At 46.3% G+C, this 23,268-nt stretch overlaps 1 protein-coding gene across 16 annotated transcripts in view; it reads left to right on the top strand.

Annotated features, from left to right (window-relative positions):
• Positions 1–23,035, top strand: part of RIMBP2 (RIMS binding protein 2) — a 223,087-nt gene extending 200,052 nt beyond the window's left edge. For 6 of the 16 annotated variants that reach the window (XM_048514171.1, XM_048514174.1, XM_048514177.1 and 3 more), the window contains 6 exons: positions 8,187–8,371; positions 9,445–9,613; positions 16,867–16,970; positions 18,114–18,185; positions 19,147–19,284; positions 21,431–23,035. In XM_048514171.1, coding sequence (XP_048370128.1) covers positions 8,187–8,371; positions 9,445–9,613; positions 16,867–16,970; positions 18,114–18,185; positions 19,147–19,284; positions 21,431–21,622 — 860 coding nt within the window. In that variant the 3' untranslated portion in view covers positions 21,623–23,035. Of the gene's footprint in view, positions 1–8,186; positions 8,372–9,444; positions 9,614–10,220; positions 10,287–16,866; positions 16,971–18,113; positions 18,186–19,146; positions 19,285–19,822; positions 21,329–21,430 lie in introns of those variants that run through there. The other 10 variants (XM_048514169.1, XM_048514168.1, XM_048514172.1 and 7 more) reach the window with 3 other exon arrangements.
• The last annotated feature ends 233 nt before the right edge of the window (positions 23,036–23,268 follow it).

Here is a 23,268-nt window from a genome sequence, read left to right on the forward strand (position 1 = left end):
AAGGGAAGGACCGCAATACAGTGGCGCGGTACATGTGTGGCATGCTCAAGCTCTCAGGTCCCTTCCGCACATTTTATTTATTTATTTATTTTTCAGACTTATATACCGCCCTACCCCCGAAGGGCTCTGGGCGGTGAACAACATAAAAATCAAATACAAAATAAGCTCTCAATAATGTAAATTAAAATGCAGCAAATGACATATAAACAATAAACAATGCCCGCAAAGTCCTCCTTAAACCCTCCTGAGAGGAGAGAAGAAAGGATGGGTCCTGTAGATGATAATGGATCCTAATTCCATTAGAATGGAAGGGGGGGGGACTTTCAGCGGCTGGGCACTCCAAAAGCCTGGTGGAACAACTCCGTCTTGCAGGCCCTGCGGAAATCACCAAGATCCCGCAGGGCCCGGACAGCTGGAGGAAGAGTGTTCCACCAGGCAGGAGCCAGGGCTGTAAAGGTCCTGGCCTGGGTGGAGGCCAGCCGCATCATTGAGGGGCCAGGGACCTCCAGCAAGTTGGCCTCTGCTGAACGCAGAGGCCTAGTAGGGACATATGGGGTGCAGAATAATGTACTTTCAATCCACTTTCACAATGGTTTGCAAGTGGATTTTGCTATTCCACAGTCAAACCCAGCTGCAGAGTGCATTGAAAGGGGATTGAAAGTGCATTATTCTGCATGTGCGGAAGGGGCCTCAGATTCAACCCCCTCCTCTGCTTGAACCTTGCAGAGGTTCATTGCCAGTCAGAGCAATGACATTACACGGACCAGTGGGCCAGTTCATATGCCCAATGGCGCCTGCTGGGCTAGAAGGACCCACGAGACAATCCATCGGCCCATTTGACATCGGTTAACATCAAGTTCGGCAGAAGCACTTTCCGTCTATCCCATTTTGACTTCAGCCCATTTGACTTCGGTTAACACCAAGTTCGGCAGAAGCACTTTCCGTCTATCCCATTTTGGTTTTCTCTAAAAACTCAACAGCACCTTCGCTGCTGGTACCTGGACAGTTTGAAGAGGACGGGGCAGGCCGATCAGCAGCAGACAAGTGTGAATGTCTGCCCTAGAGATGTTGGGCAGAACAATCAGCAGGTGTGTCTCTAGGGAAAATGTAGCCCGGTGCAAAATCTGAGTTTCCTGCCCCGTCCCCATATGGGCACCCTCCCTCCCCCACCACGACCCAACAACTTTTTTTTGCACCAGGTGTTGAAGTCAGTGTATGGACCCGCAGCAAAGAAGGGGCGTGAGGGAGATTTTGTGACCCCACGGGACTAAATGGCCATAGCCCGGGGACATTTGACCCCATATGTCCCCTTGGGCAGTACGCCCCGGAACAATGCGACCTGCAATAGATTACTGTTGTTCAGGAGCATCCTCCTTGAACCCGTTGTGTTCCTTCAAGCCAGAGCTTGGTAGGATTCCAACTGAAGTCTAGTCTGGTCTCCTTGAAGTCCTGGGTTCAAAATGTGTCATCGAAGTCTAAACCTGCAGTATTATTGCTCTACACTGATCTAATCCCTTCAAGAAATCCGTCCCATTTAGGCTTCTGCATGAAGAAAAGTGTTCCGCTGCAAGCTTATTCAGAGATAAATGTGTTATTTGTGTATGAAATCAATCGTGTTCTTACCTGAATCATAGTGCAGAAAACCTAAGCATCACAAAAGCACACTTCAGAGACCTTCCCCATCTTGTGATCCTAGAACAAAAGATTGCCTATTATCTTGCATGCTATTAGAGGATCCACACAAAGCAATTTTTAAAGGCTTTGCCTGCGCAAAACTGATTAGCTGCAGATTAAATGTGATTTGGGACCTGTAACTCTGACAAGGCAAGAACAAGGGGGTGACTTTGGTTCTTTGAACTGTTAACCAGCAACCAGATTTATTGAGAAAATAAATATTATCTGTATGGCGAAAACAGCAGATAATTCCTCACCCTCCCTTGGACCAGTTATTCCCCTCTCAGCTAGCCTGTCTCCCAGGGTTGCCATGAGGATAACATAGGTGGACCAGATACATCACCCTCTGTGCTTCTTGGAGTGATAAAAATAGGGGAAAACACAAACATCTGTGCTATTCTCATATATATATATTTTCTTGCCAGAGTTAAATGCAGCTGGGATTGTGCAACAGCATCAGAAAGGGACCATGGAGCCGCCTTCCTCCATAACCTTGTCCAGATCCATATCAGCCACCCAGTTGCAGCTGTGTTTTTTTTTTTAGTTGAAATTGCACGGGGGATCCTGCCAAGGAACCTCCCACACCCCTTTGCTCTGTGCGGTTTGGCCCTGCCAAAGAAGCCTACTTCTATGCAGCTGGCCAAATTCCAAGCGGGGCCTGGAGATCTCTTGGGGTTGCAATTGATCTCTGGACCCCAGAGATCAGTTCGCCCGGACAAAACGGCTTCTTTGTGTGGTGGAGTCTATGGCATTATATCCTGCTGAGGTTCTTCCCTTCCCTTTCCTTCCCCAAACCTTCTCCTACCCCAGGCTCCACCCGCCAAATCTCCAGATATTTCCTAACTCAGACCGGCAGCCCTAGCTTATCTTCTCTCTCTCTCTCTCCCTCTGTGTCTTATGGCACTTGTTCTGAGGATTGGCAGCTGGGGAAGGAAGGAAGGAAGGAAGGAAGGAAGGAAGGAAGGAAGGAAGGAAGGAAGGAAGGAAGGAAGGAAGGAAGGAAGGGAGGGAGGGAGGGAGGGAGGGAGGGAGGGAGGGAGGGAGGGAGGGAGGGAGGAAGGGAGGAAGGGAGGAAGGAAGGAAGGAAGGAAGGAAGGAAGGAAGGAAGGAAGGAAGGAAGGAAGGAAGGAAGGAAGGAAGGCAGGAAGGAAGGAAGGAAGGAAGGAAGGAAGGAAGGAAGGAAGGAAGGAAGGAAGGAAGGAAGGAGCAGGGGTACAAAGTGGAAGAGAATCTCTAGAACAGACGAAGAGAATGCTAGTCCTCAGATGACTTCTGTCTGTCCAGCCATTCAACTTGAAGCAAGCCTGATCAGTATTGCAAACGGTCAAAGTCTAAGGACCTTCTTTTGCTCTGGCAGCGAATGGACCCCCTCCCTTTCTGCAACTTCCCCAGTTTGGATGCATGCAAAGTGGCTTTGCAGAGCAAAGAGAGGGGGAACGCATGAGGCTGCGCTGCTTTGCTGACTCGGAGACTGGCTGTTGGGAGTTCTCGTCCTCTCGTCTGGCTGCCATGGGGGAACCAGGCCAGACAGGCTGCTCTTTAGGGCCAGAAGGATAGCATGGGGCCAGGCACCCTCTTTCCTGCTAACTGGAGTAGCTGGGTGGGGCTGGCATCGTCAGGATTGCTGCTATAACTACTGTTTCTTGGAACGTGTACAGCACTTTTGATATGCAAGGTGTTGTGCTTTTTTAAAAAAATGTTTAGTCTTGCAACCACCCTGCAAGTTAGCAGTTTGGGCAAGTCAAGGTGAGCTTGTCATTTGCTACAAGTCGAAGCACATACGGCCAATGCTGGATATAAGCCCCTATTTCACACCCCCAGATCTCTGCTCACTGGCCCAATGACTGCCGATCCATGCCAAGGCAGAACTATGAGACTTGGGGCACATGGTGAATGTCATCCGCAATGCAAATCTAGGATCTTTGCGATCGCCTGTCAAACGCGGTCCCTTGGTGAGCACAGATTTGAGGGATGAAAAGAAAAACTCACAGTAAATCAAATTCATGGAGGAGATTTCTATCAAGGGGTAAAGTAAATCATGATCTTCTCAATACTGGGGGAGTCTTTAGCCCGAACGCCCCTTTGCTTTGTGTGCTTTCTAAAGGTATCTGGTGAGCCAGTCGAAATGAGGATGCTGAGCTAGATGAAATGTCTTAGATTTATTGTCGAAGGCTTTCATGGCCGAAATCACTGGGGTGCTGTGTGGTTTCCGGGCTGTATGGCCGTGTTCTAGCAGCATTCTCTCCTGACGTTTCGCCTGCATCTGTGGCTGGCATCTTCAGAGGATCTGATAGTAGGAATGGAAAGCAAGTGGAGTATATATACTGTGAGGTCAAAAGGTGAGGCCCTCTGAATAGAGTAGCCTGGTATGTGAGTCACAAAGAAGTCTGTAGCCTGGGAGTAACAATGAAGATAGCAAGGTCAATAGGTGAATGCATCTGAATAGGAGTATCCTGGTCTTTGTTTCCTTGGTTGCTATTGTCTATAGTTGTCCTGTGTTTGTGTGGAGCTGATTAGTCACTGTCTTGATTCTAGAGTTTTTCAACACTGGCAGCCAAATTCTGTTCATTTTCATGGTTTCTTCCTTCCTGTTGAAGTTGTCCATGTGCTTGTGAATTTCAATGGCTTCTCTGTGTAGTCTGACGTAGTGGTTGTCAGATCTTCTGAAGATGCCAGCCACAGATGCAGGCAAAACGTCAGGAGAGAATGCTTCTAGAACACGGCCATACAGCCCGGAAACCACCACAGCACCCCAATGTCTTAGATTGTTACTTGGTGCAATGGCCGGTAGTGGAAAGCATTGCTGAAGATCTATGTGGTCAGTGCTGGTCAATCTGCAGAAACCTAAATCCACAGATTGGGCCCACAGTAACAGAAGGGAGACTTTTTCCTGCCTCCAAACTTGGCCCCCAGTTTGCAGAAACAGCTGAAAATGCTGTAAAAATATATATTTCAGGGGTTTAAATCCCCCCCTAAATGATAACATTGTCTACACGTGCGCAGATATCTTACCTCTGCAGCTTCTGGGATCTTCGCCACGATTGGCCATGACGTGGTGACGGCTTCCGGGGACCGACCATCAATGCAGTGGCAGCTGGGGGACCCTGCTGGCTGCCGAAGGCTCCCAGGGGCCCTGCCGATGGTCAGGGACCCTGCTGCCACGGCAGCCCCCATGGGCCCTGCTGGTTGCCCTGCTTCTGTGGCCGTAGCTCTCAGAACAAGGGCAGCCCCAGCAGAGAGGAAGGCGGGGGGGGGGGAGAAAAGTTGGGGATATTTAAAACAGAGAAGTGGTGGGGAGAAATAGGGGGAGAGGCTGATGGAGAAAGGGTGGGAAGATGATCAGGGAAGGAAGAGAAAGAGGTGGGGGGGGGCCTGCAGGATCTTGGTGAGTTCCGCAGGGCCTGTAAGACGGAGTTGTTCCACCGGGCTTTTGGAGTGTCCGGCCGCTGATGTGCCCCCCCCCTACTTTAGTCTCCTGTGTTTGGGGTCCCTTTACCATCTATGGGACCCTTCCCCCCCCTTGGGGAGGGTTTTAATAAGGGTTTTATTGCTGATGCTGTTTTACTATGCTGACCGGTGTGTTTATTTTAATGGGTTTTTAATTGTATGCTGTATAATTATGTTGTTCACTGCCCAGAGCCCTTTGGGGGTAGGCCGGTATATAAAACTCATTAATTAATTAATCAATCAATCAATCAATCAATCAATCAATCAATCAATCAATCAATCAATCAATCAATCAATCAATTAATTAATTAATTAGTGTTGACAGAAATGGAAGGAATGTGGGAGAATGCTCTATGAAGAGAGACTTAGGGAGCTGGGGATGTTTAGTTTGGTGAAGAGAAGGTTAAGAGGTGACATGATAGACATTTGAAGGGATGTCATGTTGGTGAGAGAGCAAGCTTGTTTTCTGCTGCTCCAGAGACTAGGACCAGGAGTCCTGGGTTCAAGGTGAAGGGAAAGAGATTCCTCCTAAACATCAGGAAAAACTTCCTGACTGTTAGGGCTGTTCGACAGTGGAATGCACTACGTCGGAGTGTGGTGGAGTCTCCTTTTTTGGAGGTTTCTAAAGAGAGGCTGATGGCCATCCATCAGGAGTGCTTTGATCGTATGTTCCTGCATTGCAGGGGGTTGGACTTGATGGCCTTTGGGGTATCTTCCTACTCTATGATTCTATGGAACATTGGAGATTGGGGGGAAGGCTGTTTTGGGGTAGAGGGAAGGAAGCAAAGGTGGGAGGCATGAGGTGCTGCTTCCCCGCAAGTTTTTTGCAGGTCCCCAGTTGTACACTTCTATAGCCGGTTTGTTTGTGAGTCAAGTTCCATCTTCCAGATTTTCTCGTGCTTTGCTGGGGTTTCCTCGTACCTGCTTTGGCATTACTTTTCCTAAAAGACTGGACAGAAAGCAAGTTTGGGGAAAATGTGGACTGGGAGGTGTGGATTGCTACATCTCCCCCTCCCCCATCCAGTACCATTTCCCTCACACCTTCCCACCCCACATACACACAATCTCTAGACAACTTTATTGAGAACTGGCATAGCTCTGTAGTAATAAACCAACCGCCAGTAAATAAAAAATAGACACCCTTCCCCCCAACCAATGGTTAAATGATAGATGGGAGGGGAAACAGAACAAATTCACTTGTGGAGACGTGGTCCAGTCTCTGAATGTCTTTGCATCCATTGTAGCGAGAGGGAAATGGAATCGGTGAGCTCCCCTGTGTGCAAACGTCTGACATCGCACTCTTCCCAGATAGTTAGGGAGAGAAGATCAAGCACCACTGGCAACAACCACGTCTTTTCCCACGGTGAAGTCCACATGAGCCAAAGGATTTTTCTTGTCGACTGTGGTGGATTCTCCACAGCACAAATGTAACCTCTTTAGAATGTTATGAAAAGACCCATTTGGCATTTTGTGTTCCCATAGTGTGGGAGAACCCAAGCATTGCCAGCAGCCAAAACTGATCTTTTTTCCCCGCCTGCTGCACAGAGCTCTTGTCAGTTTCACAGCGGCGCCCGCCATTTTGTGTATTGGAGTAGGTTCTCTGTGAAGATTCCCCATGGAGGTTTCTTCTGCTTGCAGCTCATCCGTGCATGATTTTGCTGTAAAAAGTAGGTGAATAAAGTTTGTTTTGTCAAGCGATCCCGCTCACATATCATTTTTTTCCTTTTTTGTTTTGTTTTGAGGGGGATGTCTGTGAAGCTACGGTGACACGATTAGACAAGCTGCAATATGTGCATGTTTGTGACACTGTCGCTTTGCAGACATACCCCTCAGAACAAAAAAAGTTAAAACAACATGTGCATGGGATCTCTCAGCAACAAAAACTTTATTCATCTACTTTTCCAGCGAAATCATGGGTGGATGAGCTGCAAGCAGAGAAGTCTTCACGGAGAATCTGCTGCGGCACACAAAATGGTGGGCATGAGCTGCAGAAATGAGAATTAAAAGATTTGGGTGGGAGAAATAAAGCATTTCCTGTCTGTTTGTATGTGTGCTCAGCAGGTAGGAAACATCGTCAACTTGGTTTTCCGGATCGCTAGTTTAGCCATTTTTGAAAAACCCAGGTTGAGAGGAAAAATGAATGAGCAATTTAGTGCAGCCTTCCTATGTCAAACCACCCAACAGATGGGGCTGAAGGAATTTGATATGAAGGGATGGCACCTCAGGGCTATTTTCACAGGTATTCTGACATAGTGGGGTCATGATGTACAGATGCGGTGGGATACAGCAGTAGGTCTTGTGAATGCTCCAGGTATGTGATGAGATTTCAGAAAATGGAGATGTGGGTTAAGCCAGCATGCTATCAGCCCAGAGGCTGCGGCATTGTGCAACTTTGTGATCGACTAGAACTGTAGGTGTGAACAGGTGAGATGGACATTGATCAGTTAGTCCTGGTGTAGGCCTTTGGAGTGGGAAGCAATCTTTGGAGGTGGCTAGGTGTGCCATTCCCTTCCACGTGGCAAAGCTATATGAAGAGCAGTGGAGGTCTCTATCCAATTGCTGTGTAGCCGGAAGTTTGATTCTTCTGATCCCCAAAGCCCCAGCAAGATATGTTGTGTGGAGCCCACGGGCCTTAGATATTGTATCACATGTGCCTGTTCTCAGTGGCTGCTGGTGTTCTAGTCCTGTGTGTCGTGTGTCTTTATAGTTACATTGTTCATGTATGCACATATACAGCATCATGAGAAAGAACATGGCATCCCTCTGGAAGCCCCGACAGGTTCTGTGAGCACCAGAGCACAAGGTGGAACGGGCAGGATATCAATGCTTAATCCAGTAGGATAATGGCGGCACGTTTCCTGTGTAGTGCTAAGTTTAAATCCAACCCATTGGCCTTCATGCTCAAAGTGAATGGTTTGCTGCACTCTAGGAACAAGATGATTAAATTCCTCACCATGAGGTTGAGAGGTCATTTCAGGGTTGCATTTCAAAACTCAAAACAGGTCATCACCATGCTACTTTGGCGTTAACAGAGCCATCCCTGGCCTCTGGTGTTGATATTGCAGATGGATACAGTAGCCGGGACCGTCTGTCTCCAGAAATCTATGAAGAATCAGAAACGGACCCCGGCGCAGAGGACATTTCCACCCGGATATTTGTGGCCCTTTTCGACTACGATCCGCTGACCATGTCTCCTAATCCCGATGCGGTAGAAGAGGAACTCCCATTTAAAGAAGGGCAGGTTATCAAGGTAAGAGATGTACATGGGACGGAACCTCGGTGCTCTTGCGGGGTTAGAAGTTCGACGTTTCTTGACCCTGTCACGAGATGGTTAATCACAAGAGAGGGGAAGACCTCCGTCTCCTTTCAACTCGCTCAGAACAAATTCCCAAAGCCTTGTAAATGGTTACGAGGCAGTCTCTTTTCCTCACCCTCTCATTCTCCCTATTCTCACTTAATGTATTTGGGCCTCCTGTTACTGCTGAATAGAATGCGCCAAGTTCGTTCATAGATGGGGCGCCCCTGTTTGCTTTGCAACAGGTAGTTTAGGGTGAGCAAATGACTGGCTCAGGGAACTTCACGCCCTGATGGGAGATGGAAATGCGGATCCCCCAACCCAAGTCAGACAGTCTAACCCATAGGTGTCAAACTCGCGGCCCTCCAGATGTTATGGACTACACTTCCCATCATCCCCTGCCAGCATCATGCTGGCAGGGGATGATGAAAACTGTAGTCCATAACATCTGGAGGGCCGTGAGTTTGATACCTGTGGTCTAACCACTACTTAAATTTGGTGCAGCTTCTTCTACTGTGCGGATAACTTTAAATAATAACTGGAGTTTACAAGAGTAGGTGCTACTTGAACGTTCCCTGGGCAGCAGGAAATGATAGGACCGGGGACTAACTCAGGAAATGACAGGACCGGGGACTAACTCAAACCCACAAAAGGCCCTGGTTCTCATGAGCAATTCTACACTGGGAGGGAAGTTCATGCCTGCAGCTTTCAATGTGTACAACCCACTCACTCAGGCCCCTTCCGCACATGCAGAATAATGCACATTCAATCTACTTTCACAGTGGTTTGCAAGTGGATTTTGCTATTCCGCACAATAAAATCCAGCTTCAAAGTGCATTGAAAGTGGATTGAAAGTGCATTATTCCGCATGTGCGGACGGGGCCACTCAGACCACCCGTGAACCATCCCTCTCCATTTTTGCGAGCTGAAGGCCTCGGAGCCCTCGAGCAATCTACTTTCACTTTTGGGGATTCTTCCTGCACAAACCCGGTCATCCTTTGCCTTCTTTTCCCCTTGAACCGTGGCAGGTGTATGGTGACAAGGATGTTGATGGGTTTTACCGAGGGGAAACCTGTGCGAGGCTGGGCCTGATTCCTTGCAACATGGTCTCCGAGATCCAAGCCGACGATGAAGAGATGATGGACCAGCTTCTGAAACAAGGGTTTCTTCCTCTGAACACTCCTGTAGAGAAACTAGGTAAGGGGCTTCCATCTGTGGGCTTCCATCAAATGAGGCGAAAGATAAACTGCTTGATTTTGCCGGAAGCCGAGCTAGTAAAAGAAGAAGAAGAAGAGTTTGGATTTATATCCCCCTTTCTCTCCTGCAGGAGACTCAAAGGGGCTTACAATCTCCTTGCCCTTCCCCCCCCCCCCACAACAAACACCCTGTGAGGTAGGTGGGGCTGAGAGAGCACCGAGAAGCTGTGACTAGCCCAAGGTCACCCAGCTGGCGTGTGTGGGAGTGCACAGGCTAATCTGAATTCCCCAGATAAGCCTCCACAGCTCAGGCGGCAGAGCTGGGAATCAAACCCGGTTCCTCCAGATTAGATACACGAGCTCTTAACTTCCTACGCCACTGCTGCTCCTAAACTAAGCCCTGTCAGTCAGAGGCTTCCAACAATAGCTAGTTCTTTAAAATAAATGCATTCCCAGCCATTCAGGAGCTGTGTAACAGCTTGGCTGTCTTTAATCTACTCAACTGCCCAAGCTTTTGGTTTTACAGAGAAAGAGAAAGAGAGAGAAGTCGTTTTGAACACGTTCATGTCTTTCCCTCTTCTTTTGTTTGTATGCCTGCCTTCCTGAAGTCAACCGCGACCGTTTCAAAAAGAGCCCATGCTCTGTCCACTGCCGATCCAGAAAGTCTAAAAGAGGTCTGTGAAAAAAAACACGAAACCGACCCGATCGCCTGTTGATGTAGCGAAGCACTTTGAGCTGTCTCGTTTGAGCCTCCTTTTATGGCGTCAAGCAGATACTGGCCCAGGATGAGCCCTAGCAAATTATCCCTTCCGCACTAGGCTTCGGCCTCACCTGCTAGGTCCTTAACGCGTGTGGTGTTTTTTTTGTTTCAAAACATTGCGCCAACAAGCCCTGTTATTGGAACGAGCGGGCATCTGTTTTCTTGATTTGCAAAAAACAGCGGTTGTTTTCTTGAGGACCAGGAGTTCCTCATAAGTTATTGGTGGGAGATTTCAGATTTCCACAAGAGGCACTTTTCCCACCCACACTGGCCTTCCCCTGAAATGCAGAGAAAGCGTAGGTTTGTTCTCTCATCCACGTAGAGGGATGGAATGTGGACTGAATGCATATCCTAGAGCAGTGGTGGCGAACCTTTGACATTCCAGATGTTATGGACTACAATTCCCATCAGCCCCTGCCAGCATGGCCAATTGACCATGCTAGCAGGGCCAGTAAGAGTATGTAATCCCTTTTCTAACCTCTGGAGAGATACCAAGGTTACGCCCACCATAATCTAAGAAACAGTGATAGTGAACCTTTTCGAGACTGAGTGCCCAAATTGCAACCCAAAACCCACTTATTTATCGCAAAGTGCCAACACGGCAATTTAACCTGAATACTGAGGCTTTAGTTTTGAAAAAAACGGTTGGCTCTGAGGCATGCATTACTCAGGAGTAAGCTTGGTGGTAGTCGGTGGCTTTGCTTTGAAGCAACCGTGCAACTCTTCCAATGGGTGAATCACGACCCTAGGAGGGTTTACTCAGAAGCAAGCCCATTGCCCAGCAACCGAGGCTGACTCCCCAGGTAAAGGATCAGCAGCTTTGGTTCTTCACATTGTAATCCAGTGAAGGGTTTTAACGAGCTTAACAGGGTTACCTACACTGCTTCCCCAAAACTGGGTCTTAGGTTTAATGTTAATAATCGAGGCCCAGCAGCCCAGGGCTTCAACCCTAGATGTGGAGGGGGGGCACTCTGTTTGTGCGTGCCCACAGAGAGGGCTCTGAGTGCCACCTCTGGCACCCATGCCATAGATTCACCACCACTGTCCTAGAGCAGGGGTGTCAAACTGATTTGTTATAAGGGCCAGATACGGCATAAACGTGACGTGGTCAGACCAGGTCTGGGGGCGGGTGGGGGTTTGCCATGGTTGGTGAGTCCTCAGCAGTTCTGCCAGCCCAGCACTGGGAGAAGTGGTTGGCACGGCGGGAGGGGTTGCCTCAGACGGCTTGCCTGGCCAGATTGGGAGCAAGGGGCGGTGGTGGTTTGCCTCAGCTTCCTCACAAGCCTGATATGCCCTCTCAAGGGGCCAGAAGAGGCCCTTGGACCTCGTGTTTGACACTCCCTGCCTTAGAGGGTGTGCTAAGCTCACCAACAGCATACATGAGCTCCATAGACCGGAGGTTTTAAAACACTTTTTAAAACTCTTGAGGCCCTCAGGATGCTCAGCTAAACGAGATGGAAAATTCTGGGTTTGCAGCAAGCAATGGCTGGAATATGTACATAAGAACATAAGAATTAGCCTGCTGGATCAGACCAGAGTCCATCTAGTCCAGCACTCTGCTACTCGCAGTGGCCCACCAGGTGCCTTTGGGAGCTCACGTGCAGGAGGTGAAAGCAATGGCCTTCTGCTGCTGCTGCTGCTCCTGAGCACCTGGTCTGCTCAGGCATTTGCAATCTGAGATCAAGGAGGATCAAGATTGGTAGCCAGTCCGTGGTGGCGAACCTTTGGCACTCCAGATGTTATGGACTACAATTCCCATCAGCCCCTGCCAATTGGCCATGCTGGCAGGGGCTGATGGGAATTGTAGTCCTAGACTTTATCTGGAGTCTCTTCCGCCCATCCCTACACTCGTCGACTTCTCCATAAAATCTGTCAATAGCCCACTTTAAAAGGTTATCCCGGGTTAGTGGCCATCACACCACCTCCTGTGGCAGCAACGCCATGTTCCAAACACCAATCACACGTCGCGTGAAGAAGTGTTTCCTTTTATTAGTCCTAATTCTCCCCCCCCCATCATTTTCAATGAATGCCCCAGCTCTGAGGACTGTGGAGGGAAAGAAACTCGAAACATCTGGGGCTCACCTTCGTATCTGATGAATTAGCCCCACAGACCGCAAGTGAGAAGGTATAGCAGCTGGGATCCACAAAGCAGCTGAAAGCGGTGCCAGGGAATACCAGTAGGGATGTTGTACTGGACCACTGACCCCACTCCCATGTCAGCCTGCTTCTGAAAGCAAGTGGAGTTTCCCAAATGGTTTGCCATATGGTACGGGGTGCCAATGTTTGGCTTTATCTCCAAGGCCAGTATCTGTGATACAAGTCAGTGCGAGATTCTATGAGAAAAGGAGGCCTCACCCCCGCCTTGTTTGTAAACCCAGTTTGAACCTACCCTTGCCTTCCCTATGCCCTGTGTTCAGTGAAGACTGGTGACTTCTCCAGCATCCGAAGAAGCCCCGCAACTGAGGATTCAAACCAGCTGAAATCAAGTTCTCCTTCAGCCCAGAAAAAAAACATGAAAATTAAGGTTTGAGGGTGTGAAGATGGCTCAAAACAACCCGCCCCTCCCCTCAACAAAGGAGGGACAGGGGCGAAACTTCAGAGGAATTAAGGATCCAGCAGGTTCTCACCAGTTCGAGGAGAGTGGAGTTACTAATTATTTGTGTGTGCCGAGGGGGTTACTAATTGGGTCTCCTTTTTCAGGTTAGAAATTCCATTACGGTCCAAAAATCATAAGAGTCCTATTGTTTCCCTATGTGGCTGGTTAGAGAAGGTAGAAAGCCGGGATAATTCTCTCCCTGTTGGGCTGTTTTAAAAAACGTGTTTTAGAAATGCGGTAAGAAGTTCCTTGTTTAAGGAAAGTCTCCTTCTTTTGATTTCTAGAAACAAAATTAAGTATTTGAAAAGTATTAAGTATTTGACAGGCCCAGTCAATTAGAGGAGAATGTAGTTGTTTCTGTTGGCAGTGATGAGCGATAGGACTTGCTGTAATGGCAGGTTTAAATTATGGACAGAAAGATACCAGCTGGAAATTAGGAACTTTTTTTTTACAGTAAGAGTTTTTTACAGTAACAGAGAAATTATTGCATGCCCCACTTGGAATGCCTGAAGTCCACGCGCCCGGTTGTGCCGCCTTAGCCCATTGCGCTCACAGCCACTGTTTTGAATCCCACCACCATGGGAACCCGTTACTAAAATTTTTGGATCCCACCACTGGCGGGCTTGCTAGTGGCCTGTGGGTGGAAAGCAAGCAGGTGTCCCAATATAGCACAGAAACACCACGTTGGGGGCAGGCAAATGGAGGCAGCCTTTGGTCCCTTTCCGCACATGCAGAATAATGCACATTCAATCCTCTTTCACAATTGTTTGCAAGTGGATGTTGCTATTCCGCACAATAAAATCCATCTTCCAAGTGCATTGAAAGTGGATTGAAAATGCATTATTCTGCATGTGCGGAAGGGGCCTTTGTCCTTCCTTTGGAACCAAGAGATGGTTAGGCAGATACAGCATGGGAGAAAGCTGTGCACTGGAGGGGAGGGGGGGTTGGAATCAAGCAGTGAGCTCTTTTCCCATGGCAACAGCAGTGCAGACAATTATGGGTGGCTGGTATGCACAAAACATAGGCTAGTACCCTAAGGCAGGGGTGTCAAACTCGCGGCCCTCCAGATGTTCATGAACTACAATTCCCATCAGTCCCTCCCAACGCGGGCATTGGTTATACTGGCAAGGGCCAGATGGGAATTGTGGATTCATGAACATTGGAAGCACAAACCCGCGAAACCTGTGACTTTCCCTGATACTTAGAGCATCAGTTGATGGGGCACAGGGGCCAGGAACCCCTGGGGTATCTTCGGGGAACGGGGACAGAAACCCGTTGGGGAGTGCCATTATCCTTGACCCTCCGATCTCATGGCTAGGGAGAAAAGACAGGACACACTTCTCTTGGGTGGTAGCACATGCATGGCCAGGAGGAACTTTGGCAGAATACAACTCGACAGTCCAGGCCTTGGAGCCAGAGAGGCCTCAACCAGCAATCGTGAGGTGCGCAAAGGTGCCCGGACGCTTCTGCATCTCACCGTCCCCGTATTGAGTTGAGTTTGATGCATGATTTCCTGCAAATCCTTACGCACTTGATGTAAAGTTAAATAAACATGGCTCTTAATTATCCCCTCTAAGGTCGAATCCCCACTTGAAATTTGAACACAGATCCAAACCTGTTCGTTGTGAAACTGTGTCCTCTTCATCAGAGTTTCTCCCTCCCCTACCTCAGCGAGCACATGAAGGCTTTTACTGCGATTGCAGAACTCTTAGCAATCCCCCACTACCAGGCGAGCTCACTTCACCGGTCTCCCCTGATTGTAGCTGGTGTGTGCCTTGATGGGTAGGCGGGACCTTTTCCCCTGCGAGAAAAGCGTACATTGGTAGAAGTGTGATCAAAAAAAACCCGAAGCGTGTAAGGTTTAATGTTTGACTGTTTAACTGTGCAAACGGTGTAATGCGTTACCTGTGTAAACCATGAAGCGAGTCAAAGTTACCACGTTTGACTTTTTTAATGTTCACATCCTCTTCTGCTGTGCCGATTACCAAAGCAAGAAATGAAACCAAGGAAAAGGCTAGCATGTGCATCGCCGAGGTGCTGATTGAAAGTTCACCCAAATTCACCATCACTGCTCCAGAGGCAGGGAAACAGGTCCAAGGGCTTCAACCCCATCCCTCCCCTCGGATCAGCTCTGAACAGTGTTAATGGGGTCTATGCCACTTACAACCCAGGTCCCTGCGAGGCAGCAGATTAATGGGGAGAAGCGAGAGCCAGAAACAGAATCTGCTGCATAAAGCAATGGGGAGGTCGTCCCTCAAATCTGGTTAGCTTGTGTTCTGAAACCTGGCTAAGACGGTAGTGGGGATTCGACCTAAGTCAGTCAGCTCCCTTTATTCTGCCTCTGCTTGCATTCGGAGATCTGCTTTCCATAGCAAGAACGGAAAGGCTTTTTTGTTCAAAAATGTATGTATACAGCAGTGCAATAATTAGATGAGATTTCAGTTGGTTTGAATTCGTGGGTTTCGTCTCTTGAGAAGGAATGCCAGCCAAGAGAGGGCGTGGCTGCACATTCGTCTCTTTCTCGCGAACAAAGAGAACCCCAGTCCCCAATCTTGTCCTTGTCCTCCAGAAGTTCCTGGGTCCCCGAAACGTCTCTTTGCTTCTTCCATCCGTCTCCATAATGTTCTCTCTTTGCTCCAAACGTCCATCGCAAGATGACCTCATCGAGCATGTTCCTGTTGCTACGTGAACAACGGCAAGAGTCATGCTTCTTCCCCCTCAGTTTGGAGGCCAAAAGTCATCAGAGAACTTTCCCCCAAACATTTAACGTTGGCATCCAACCATTCCTCACTAATTTTTCACAAGAATTTGCTCAAACTGTGTTCGTTCTGCTGAAAACGTGTTTGTGCGTGAGGGTTCTTTGGTTAATGGCTGAGTAGCAACAGTAAGATTCTGAGCTTCTGCGTTTCAAGCAGAGAAAACTATCACTTAACCGTTGATGAATCGCATTTAAAATAATTTAAAAACAATGAAATGTCTTGAGGGTAAATGTGTTTTTAAGTTCTAGGGTGGACGCTTTCCCCAATGCTGGCGTATATACATGAGAATCTCTTGTTGATTTGGTGGGCTTTTGTAAACCTCAAGTATATTCCATAGATCACATTGGGCTAGGTCAGTGGTGGCGAACCTTTGGAACCCCAGATGTTATGGACTACAATTCCCATCAGCCCCTGATGGGAATTGTAGTCCATAACATCTGGAGATACCAGAGATTCTAGCTCTGCAACCTAGGTAACGTGGTCATCATAGCTTAACTTTCCACGTTGTGCAGCTTCCTGGCGCTTCCTACGACATCATACTCCACAACTTGAGTATATGTTAGGAGACATTTTGCACGACCGATTGTCCGGCCTCTGAGACTTAACTCCATATGAAGAAGAGTTTGGATTTATATCCCACCTCTCTCTCCTGTACAGAGACTCAAGGTGGCTTACAAGCTCCTTTCCCTTCCTCTCCCCACAACAGACACCTTGTGAGGTAGGTGGGGCTGAGAGAGTTTTGAGAGAACTGTGACTAGCCCAAGGTCACCCAGCAGGAATGTAGGAGTGCAGAAACACTTCCGGTTCACCAGATAAGCCTCTGCCACTCAGGTGGAGGAGTGGGGAATCAAACCCGGTTCTCCACATTAAAATCCACCTGCTGTTAACCACTACACCAGGCTGGCTCTCATAAGACGATGGGGTACACCAGTACTGTGAGAAAGCAAAACCCTTAAGCACTAGAAATCATATGGATAAACTTCTGCTTATTCTTATTTTTAAAGGAATGGTTATTGATAGTCTGCCCATCAGACTCCCAGCCAATGGGCCCCAGCTGGTTGCTACTCTGGGGAGAAACTTGCCATGTTAATGTGCCTAAAAATGACTTTGATAGCTTTCCTTCCTTTTGGTCGGAACAGAAAGGAGCCGGAGAGGCGGTCGCCAACCTGCTGCGCCGACAAGAAGGATGGTGGCTCTGTATGACTACGACCCAAGGGAGAGCTCTCCCAACGTTGATGTTGAGGTATTCGTTGACATAGTGTTGAAACGCTCCTCAGAAACCTAAATTATCATTCATTTAGGGCATAGGTGTCAAACTCGCGGCCCTCCAGATGTTATGGACTACAGTTTCCATCATCCCCTGCCAGCATCATGCTGGCAGGGGATGATGGGAACTGTAGTCCATAACATCTGGAGGGCCGCGAGTTTGACACCTGTGATTTAGGGGATGGGAAGTGCCAGTTCATGCCTTCCACGGAGGAAAAAACAACCCCAAGTAACTGTACCTTAAAGATGTATTTAGTGGGAGATGTCATATCAACCCCCCCAATCAAGGTGAGCTAGTGCAGTTTTCCTTTCTCACGTGCTCATATCCCTCAAGTTTGCTTAGGGTACTACTTCATTTGAGCACAACCCTTTCCTTTTAAGGAGAAACGTGTTTATATCTGTCTCTACACACAGGGTAGGGAAAGGACAGAGGCTTGTGAAAGCAAGGGTTCAAAAATGAGTTGTGAGTATAACAAAAGTACATTTCTAAGTACGTTTGGCAAAATTTAGAAGAGTTTGGATTTATACCCCACCTTTCTGTCCTGTAAGGAGACACAAGGTGGCTTTCCCTTCCTCTCCCCACAACAGACACCTTGGTAGGTGGGGCTGAGAGAGTTCTGAAGAACTGTGACTAGGCCAAGGACACCCAGCAGTAATGTAGGATCGCAGAAACACATCTGGTTCACCAGATAAGCCTCTGCCACTCAGGTGGAGGAGCGGGGAATCTAACCTGGTTCTCCAGATTAGAGTTTACCTGATCTTAACCACTACGCCACGCTATAGTTCTGGCTGGCTGGGCACATCTGCCGCCGGTTATTGGATCCCTTATGTTTATTTATCAGCAGTCCTCATGCTGTGCCTTTGGGGAGTGGCCAATAACATGGCAAACACAACCTGTGCAAGGGAGGCAGCTTGGCCGGTGTGCCCTTCAGATGGGTTCCTGCTCAACAGAGAAGAACTTTTGGAGTTCTGTTTCCCCGTCTTATCCCCTCTACTGGAAATGTAGGGGGTTGGCGCATGTAGTGCTCGGTCTGCCAGCCACCAGGAAGGGCACGAAACCTATCAAACCTTTGCCAAGCGCAAAATGAACACGATGCCTTGTGTTGTGCTCTTTCCACAGGCCGAGCTGACGTTTTGCACAGGAGATATCATTACAGTCATTGGAGAAATCGATGAAGATGGTTTTTATTATGTAAGTGCTTTTCCATCCGCCTCGGTCCCAGTCGCCATACGCCCAGTACTTGATTAGCCGGCAAGATTTCTTTCAAGGGAGGAATATTAGTCTCAGTGAATGCATAACTTGCTTTCCCAGGCAGCACTGGCATCACAAACGGATGATACAGGCAAAGCCACCTGCTCCACCAGACTGCACCTGAGCCAGCAAGTCCCTTGTTCAAACCACCCCTTTCATAAGCAAGAGCCTTCTCTCGTGTGAATTTCAAGAGAAGCATTCCTGGCTTCAGATTCTGCAATGTCCAACTACAGACACTTGGGGGGAAAGCACTTTTGATCCCGGATTTCTGCGGCCAAAACAAGCTCCTCTTTGCAGAGGAGAGTCTATATACAGATGCCAGGGCCGCTGGAACTTATTTCAAGGCTCTCAGAGTGAAGAAACCTTTAGTCGGGTTCAGGCAAGAGGGTGTGGGGGAGAGAAGAGGGAGAAAGCAAGAGAACAAGTATTCATGACCATCAGAGGTTGAGAGTCCTGAATTCTCCCAATTTCTCATTTTGGTTGGAAACCCTCTCCAATGCACCACCCCTCCGTATTTTTACTTCCGCTCTATTTCATCAAATCATAGAGTTGGAAGGAATGACACAGGCCATCTGGTCCAACTGCCTGCACAAAGTACAGGGATGTCCAACTTTAGCACCCCCAGACGTTCATGGACTACAATTCCCATCAGTCTCTGCCAGCATAGCCAAACAGATAACAGAAACAAGTAATATTATAATTGTGTGGAATTTAAAACAGCGTAAAACAGTACTATTATCATAGGATACCAAATTATAACTTTTGTTATCTTAGCCAATCTAATTTGCAAGGCAGGTCCCTTTGCGGTACGTTCTGCTCATCCTTTACCTTTCAACTGACTCGGAATTTGTATGAAAAAGTAGCACCCATTCTACAAGAATTTCCTCTCTCCGTTGCGCAGGGTGAACTTAATGGCCAGAAGGGTCTGGTTCCTTCAAACTTTCTTGAAGAAGTGCCTGATGATGTAGAAGTCTATTTATCTGATGCCCCGTCAAGATACGCTCCTCAAGATACGCCAATGCGTACAAAAGCAAAAAGGGTAAGCAAGCATTAAAGAAACACACACATTGTACTGTTTGTTTTTCCCTTCTTGTACACCATTTCACACTGTTGTTTTTCTTTTTTGGTATTTTAAAAACCCATCTTTTGTTTCAGGAAATACTTGGGGAAAGTACCAGTTAAATACGGAAATAGCTCATTCATCCATCAGTGTGTATAGTATCACGGACGTTTTAGAATGAACCGTTAATTCTGTTTGGTTCATTACAATGTAACCTTAGCTACGTGCATTTTCTACCTTGTTACAAGTGTTTACTTTTGCAGCACGTAATTTATTTAGATTTAGTGACAGCAGAGCAAGGCTTGGAAGGGGGTTAAAATATAGGAGAGACGTTGCTGTGGGCATTGCCCATAGCTCATAAACCCTTCCAAGGCGTCCTTACCACCATTGTGTTCCCCACTCCTGAAGGACGAATAATTCATATATAGTGTCTCACTTGTCTTCTTTCATCACTGCGATTTTTATATATTATGTTTTATATATATTTTTATTTCTTTGCTCATCTGCTTGGGAACAGAAGAAGAGTGTTCATTTCACACCTTAAAAAAGGCAATGTAGCCTTCACGTAAGTGAACAACTGAAGATACCAATAAAGATACCAATCCAAGCTAGCTGGCAAATATCTAATGCAGCCATCCTTGGCACTTAAATGTGCAGAAACTAAATGAGAAATATGTCTCCAAAACCATTCTTAGCCCTGGCTGGTTGCTGATTTTCCTGGTATGCGTATTCAAAATCAGTTTCTAGGGTATGTGTAGTCAGAAAAACGCGACCAAAATTGACTGTTGTTTCACGGTTCTCTCTCTCCTTGCATTCAGGGCTCATGTTGGTAAATAAGGTTAACATTTGGAACATATTTCTTACTGAACTTAATGTCTGTTTGCATTTTTAAAAGTGTTCCTAGTGTCTAACTCCAAAGAGAAGCTGCATATTGCATTGTTAGCCAATCTGGAAAGTCCCAATTCAAGAGGGGGAAATAAAAGCACAAAATCCCAACTCTCCCAACAATAAGCATAACACTGTAAGCAGATAAGTACGGCAAATTATTTCTGAAACCTCTAACCTCAAATGTCTGCTTAAACTGTTTGCCTTAAAAAAAACGTTTTTTTCTGGTCCGTAACAGCGCAAGCCTGCCTCTGGCAAAACCAACTCAGTATCCCTCACGATGAGGCCGATTTCCACACCTGCATTTGCAAAGCATTCAGCCGCTCTTTGGTTTATCAATGCAATAACTGTCAATGTGAACCTTGCAGCTCAAACCCATTAACGAATGCATTAGAACTCACTCTATGGTATCTTCAGGTGTACGTTGGGGTGCTTCTACAGAGTGGTTTTTTGATTTGGTTTTCTTCATTAGATGGAGACCTTGATTTGAAATCAAAGTAAGCTTGTGACCCCTTTTGCTTAAGTTCTCCCTTCATCTATCACACAGATTGTCATAACTGCTGGAAAGAACTGTTGATCAACTTACAGAATTAAGCAAGAACTGTAGTTGCGAGGGGTGGTCGCTCCTTAAGTGATTCTTCGACATGTCTGTGCAACGTGTCACCAAGAAATCGTATTCTCCCTCGAGCATGTAATTAACATTGCCACAAAAACCAGCAAGGGGTTTCAAGCTTTCTTTGGTTACAATTAAGGTTCATTTAGCTTTTTCTTTCAACAAGTGTGCCATTTTCTCAAAATATGTATATACAGTATGCTAAAAAAAAACAACCAAAAAAAAAGAAACAAGCATTCAAAGGATCTCAACAATTAGTGTTCTAATTTATCTTTGCAATCGGTGATTCCTTCTGGAAACTGGCTGGTGTATATAGAACTTGCCACTTGTAGTACATATCCTACTTATTCATGTTTGCAGAATCACCAAGAACAAAATCAAAATTAAAAATGCAATTTGATTTTTTTGGCAAAAATCCTGTCCTGGTTCACTATTTTTGTAAAAAAAAAAAAGGTCATTAGAAGTCAAGCCACGAGTTTTTTGTCTTGTGGCGTAAGAAAAGATTGTCCAAAACACACACACACACCAAAATCAAGTAGGTAATTAAACAAAAAGAAATTGTTACCAACTTTCTTGTTGTTGCTGGCTTTCAAACCATTCAGTAAACTGTAATAATGTACCTACTAGGTTCCTCCTGAGAATACAGGTACATCACCAAGGAGAGCACCATCCCCCACAGTCCATCTCCATTCGGGGTCACCTACGTCATCTGTGGGTTCTGGTAGTCCCGGGAGAGGCAGGGAATTGTCCTCGAAAAAGAAAAAGGGGCTGCTCTCCAAAGGGAAGAAACTCCTGAAAAAGCTGGGTGCAGTGAAATGAATTCGTGTTCTTCTGGACAACCTGTAAAGCTTCCGATCTATGTATTTTTTTTAAAAAATAAAATTTTACAAACACTTCAAAACTAGGGCTTTCATGACTATTCAGAACATCTTTTTATAGAACCTAGCCATTTCTTAGCACATTCCAACATCAACAGAAACATCTGACTTGTTTGCTGTTAACTTAAAATCAGGCGGTGAGAAGAAAATAGACAAACACACAAATCAACGTAGCATTGCTACTAAAAAGCACAGGGTTGCCAACTTGCATTTTTTTTCTTTAAAACAAAAAAGGGAAGACTGAAGGGATTAAGGAACATCAGGAACCATCCATTTTACAAGGCAACTTTCCTCCTGTTAACAACTTTGAATACCTTTTGGTGCATTTTCCTCCCTTAACGTGGAGAAAGGAAAATCTTTGATCTCCTCTTGTACCATTCATTCCCCGTCTTCTTTACACATAAATGGTCTTGAAACTCCTAGTTTAATTCCGCCTTGATGTTTGCCTTATTAATGCACAATGATTTGTACTGTCTAAACTATACAGCGTATACTTTGTATGTACTGTGTATTCAACTTGTCTTTCCATCCTCACCGATACATTGGTAATATAAAGATCAAGTGAATTGATATTGCTGACTCCATTCAGTGTCTGATGTAATTCTTGGGAGTCTGAAAGTGTGGTGCGAGATGCATTTTTAAACACCTGTATAAGTTCTGCTAGTCAACCTTTTCAAGTACATTAAAAAGCCAGATTTACTGCATACACTAGCCAGAAAATGCAAACCCTGTTCAAGCCATTTGAAAACAATCTGTAAGGCGCTGGTACTGGCAAACAAAGGTTTCAGAATTCCAACAGCCAGAGAAGTTTTAAAAAATGTACCTTGAAATGCAGATTCAAGCTGGATACCATTTTTTGAGTACTGCTGATCTTGGAAAATATTCTATTCCCAAACGTGAGAAAGTACTACAGTGAAAAAGTTGTGTTATTCACTGGCCCTCGCCATGAAGAGTCACTAAAAAATGGATATACAGAATGCAAGATTTGCCACACGCTTATTGGCATTACAATTTGGAAGGGAAAAAGATGTAGTTGCTGACAGACATATTTGGCTGTTACTCTTTTGTAACTTGTCCATTTGTAAATTCTTTTTACTGTTTATACATACTTTTCAGACTGCCTTTCTTTTTGTAATTGATGGAAGGTTTATAATATGAATGATCAAAGCTTTTCCCCATTGTGTCTTCAAAGAAATATAATGTAAATTTCTGTAAAATAATCTTGTGTGCTAGATTTATGAAATTAAAAAACAAAACTGGCCTAAATTTGTGGTAAAGTATTGTGTGGGCGTGTGCATGTGTACAGTTGTTCATGTGTAAAGATATTTTATATAAATAAATTTGATATTTTGTAGAAGTTTGTTGCCTCTTTACTTAGCACATAAAAAGTTACCAAACCCCAGACTATGCACAAAGCCAACTTTAGAAATCCATCTTGTGCCACACCCTTTAGTCGTGACTTGACACATACCCACACTATTTTTAGGCAGACATCAGTAACTTTCAACCAGCCGGATGTGGAAACAAATACGATGTACTGCTGTTCTATTCACACCGAGGCACTTTTCCTCTTTCAGAATACAAGCT

This window comes from Sphaerodactylus townsendi, linkage group LG13 (assembly GCF_021028975.2).
Source record: "Sphaerodactylus townsendi isolate TG3544 linkage group LG13, MPM_Stown_v2.3, whole genome shotgun sequence".
Taxonomy (NCBI): Eukaryota; Metazoa; Chordata; class Lepidosauria; order Squamata; family Sphaerodactylidae; genus Sphaerodactylus; species Sphaerodactylus townsendi.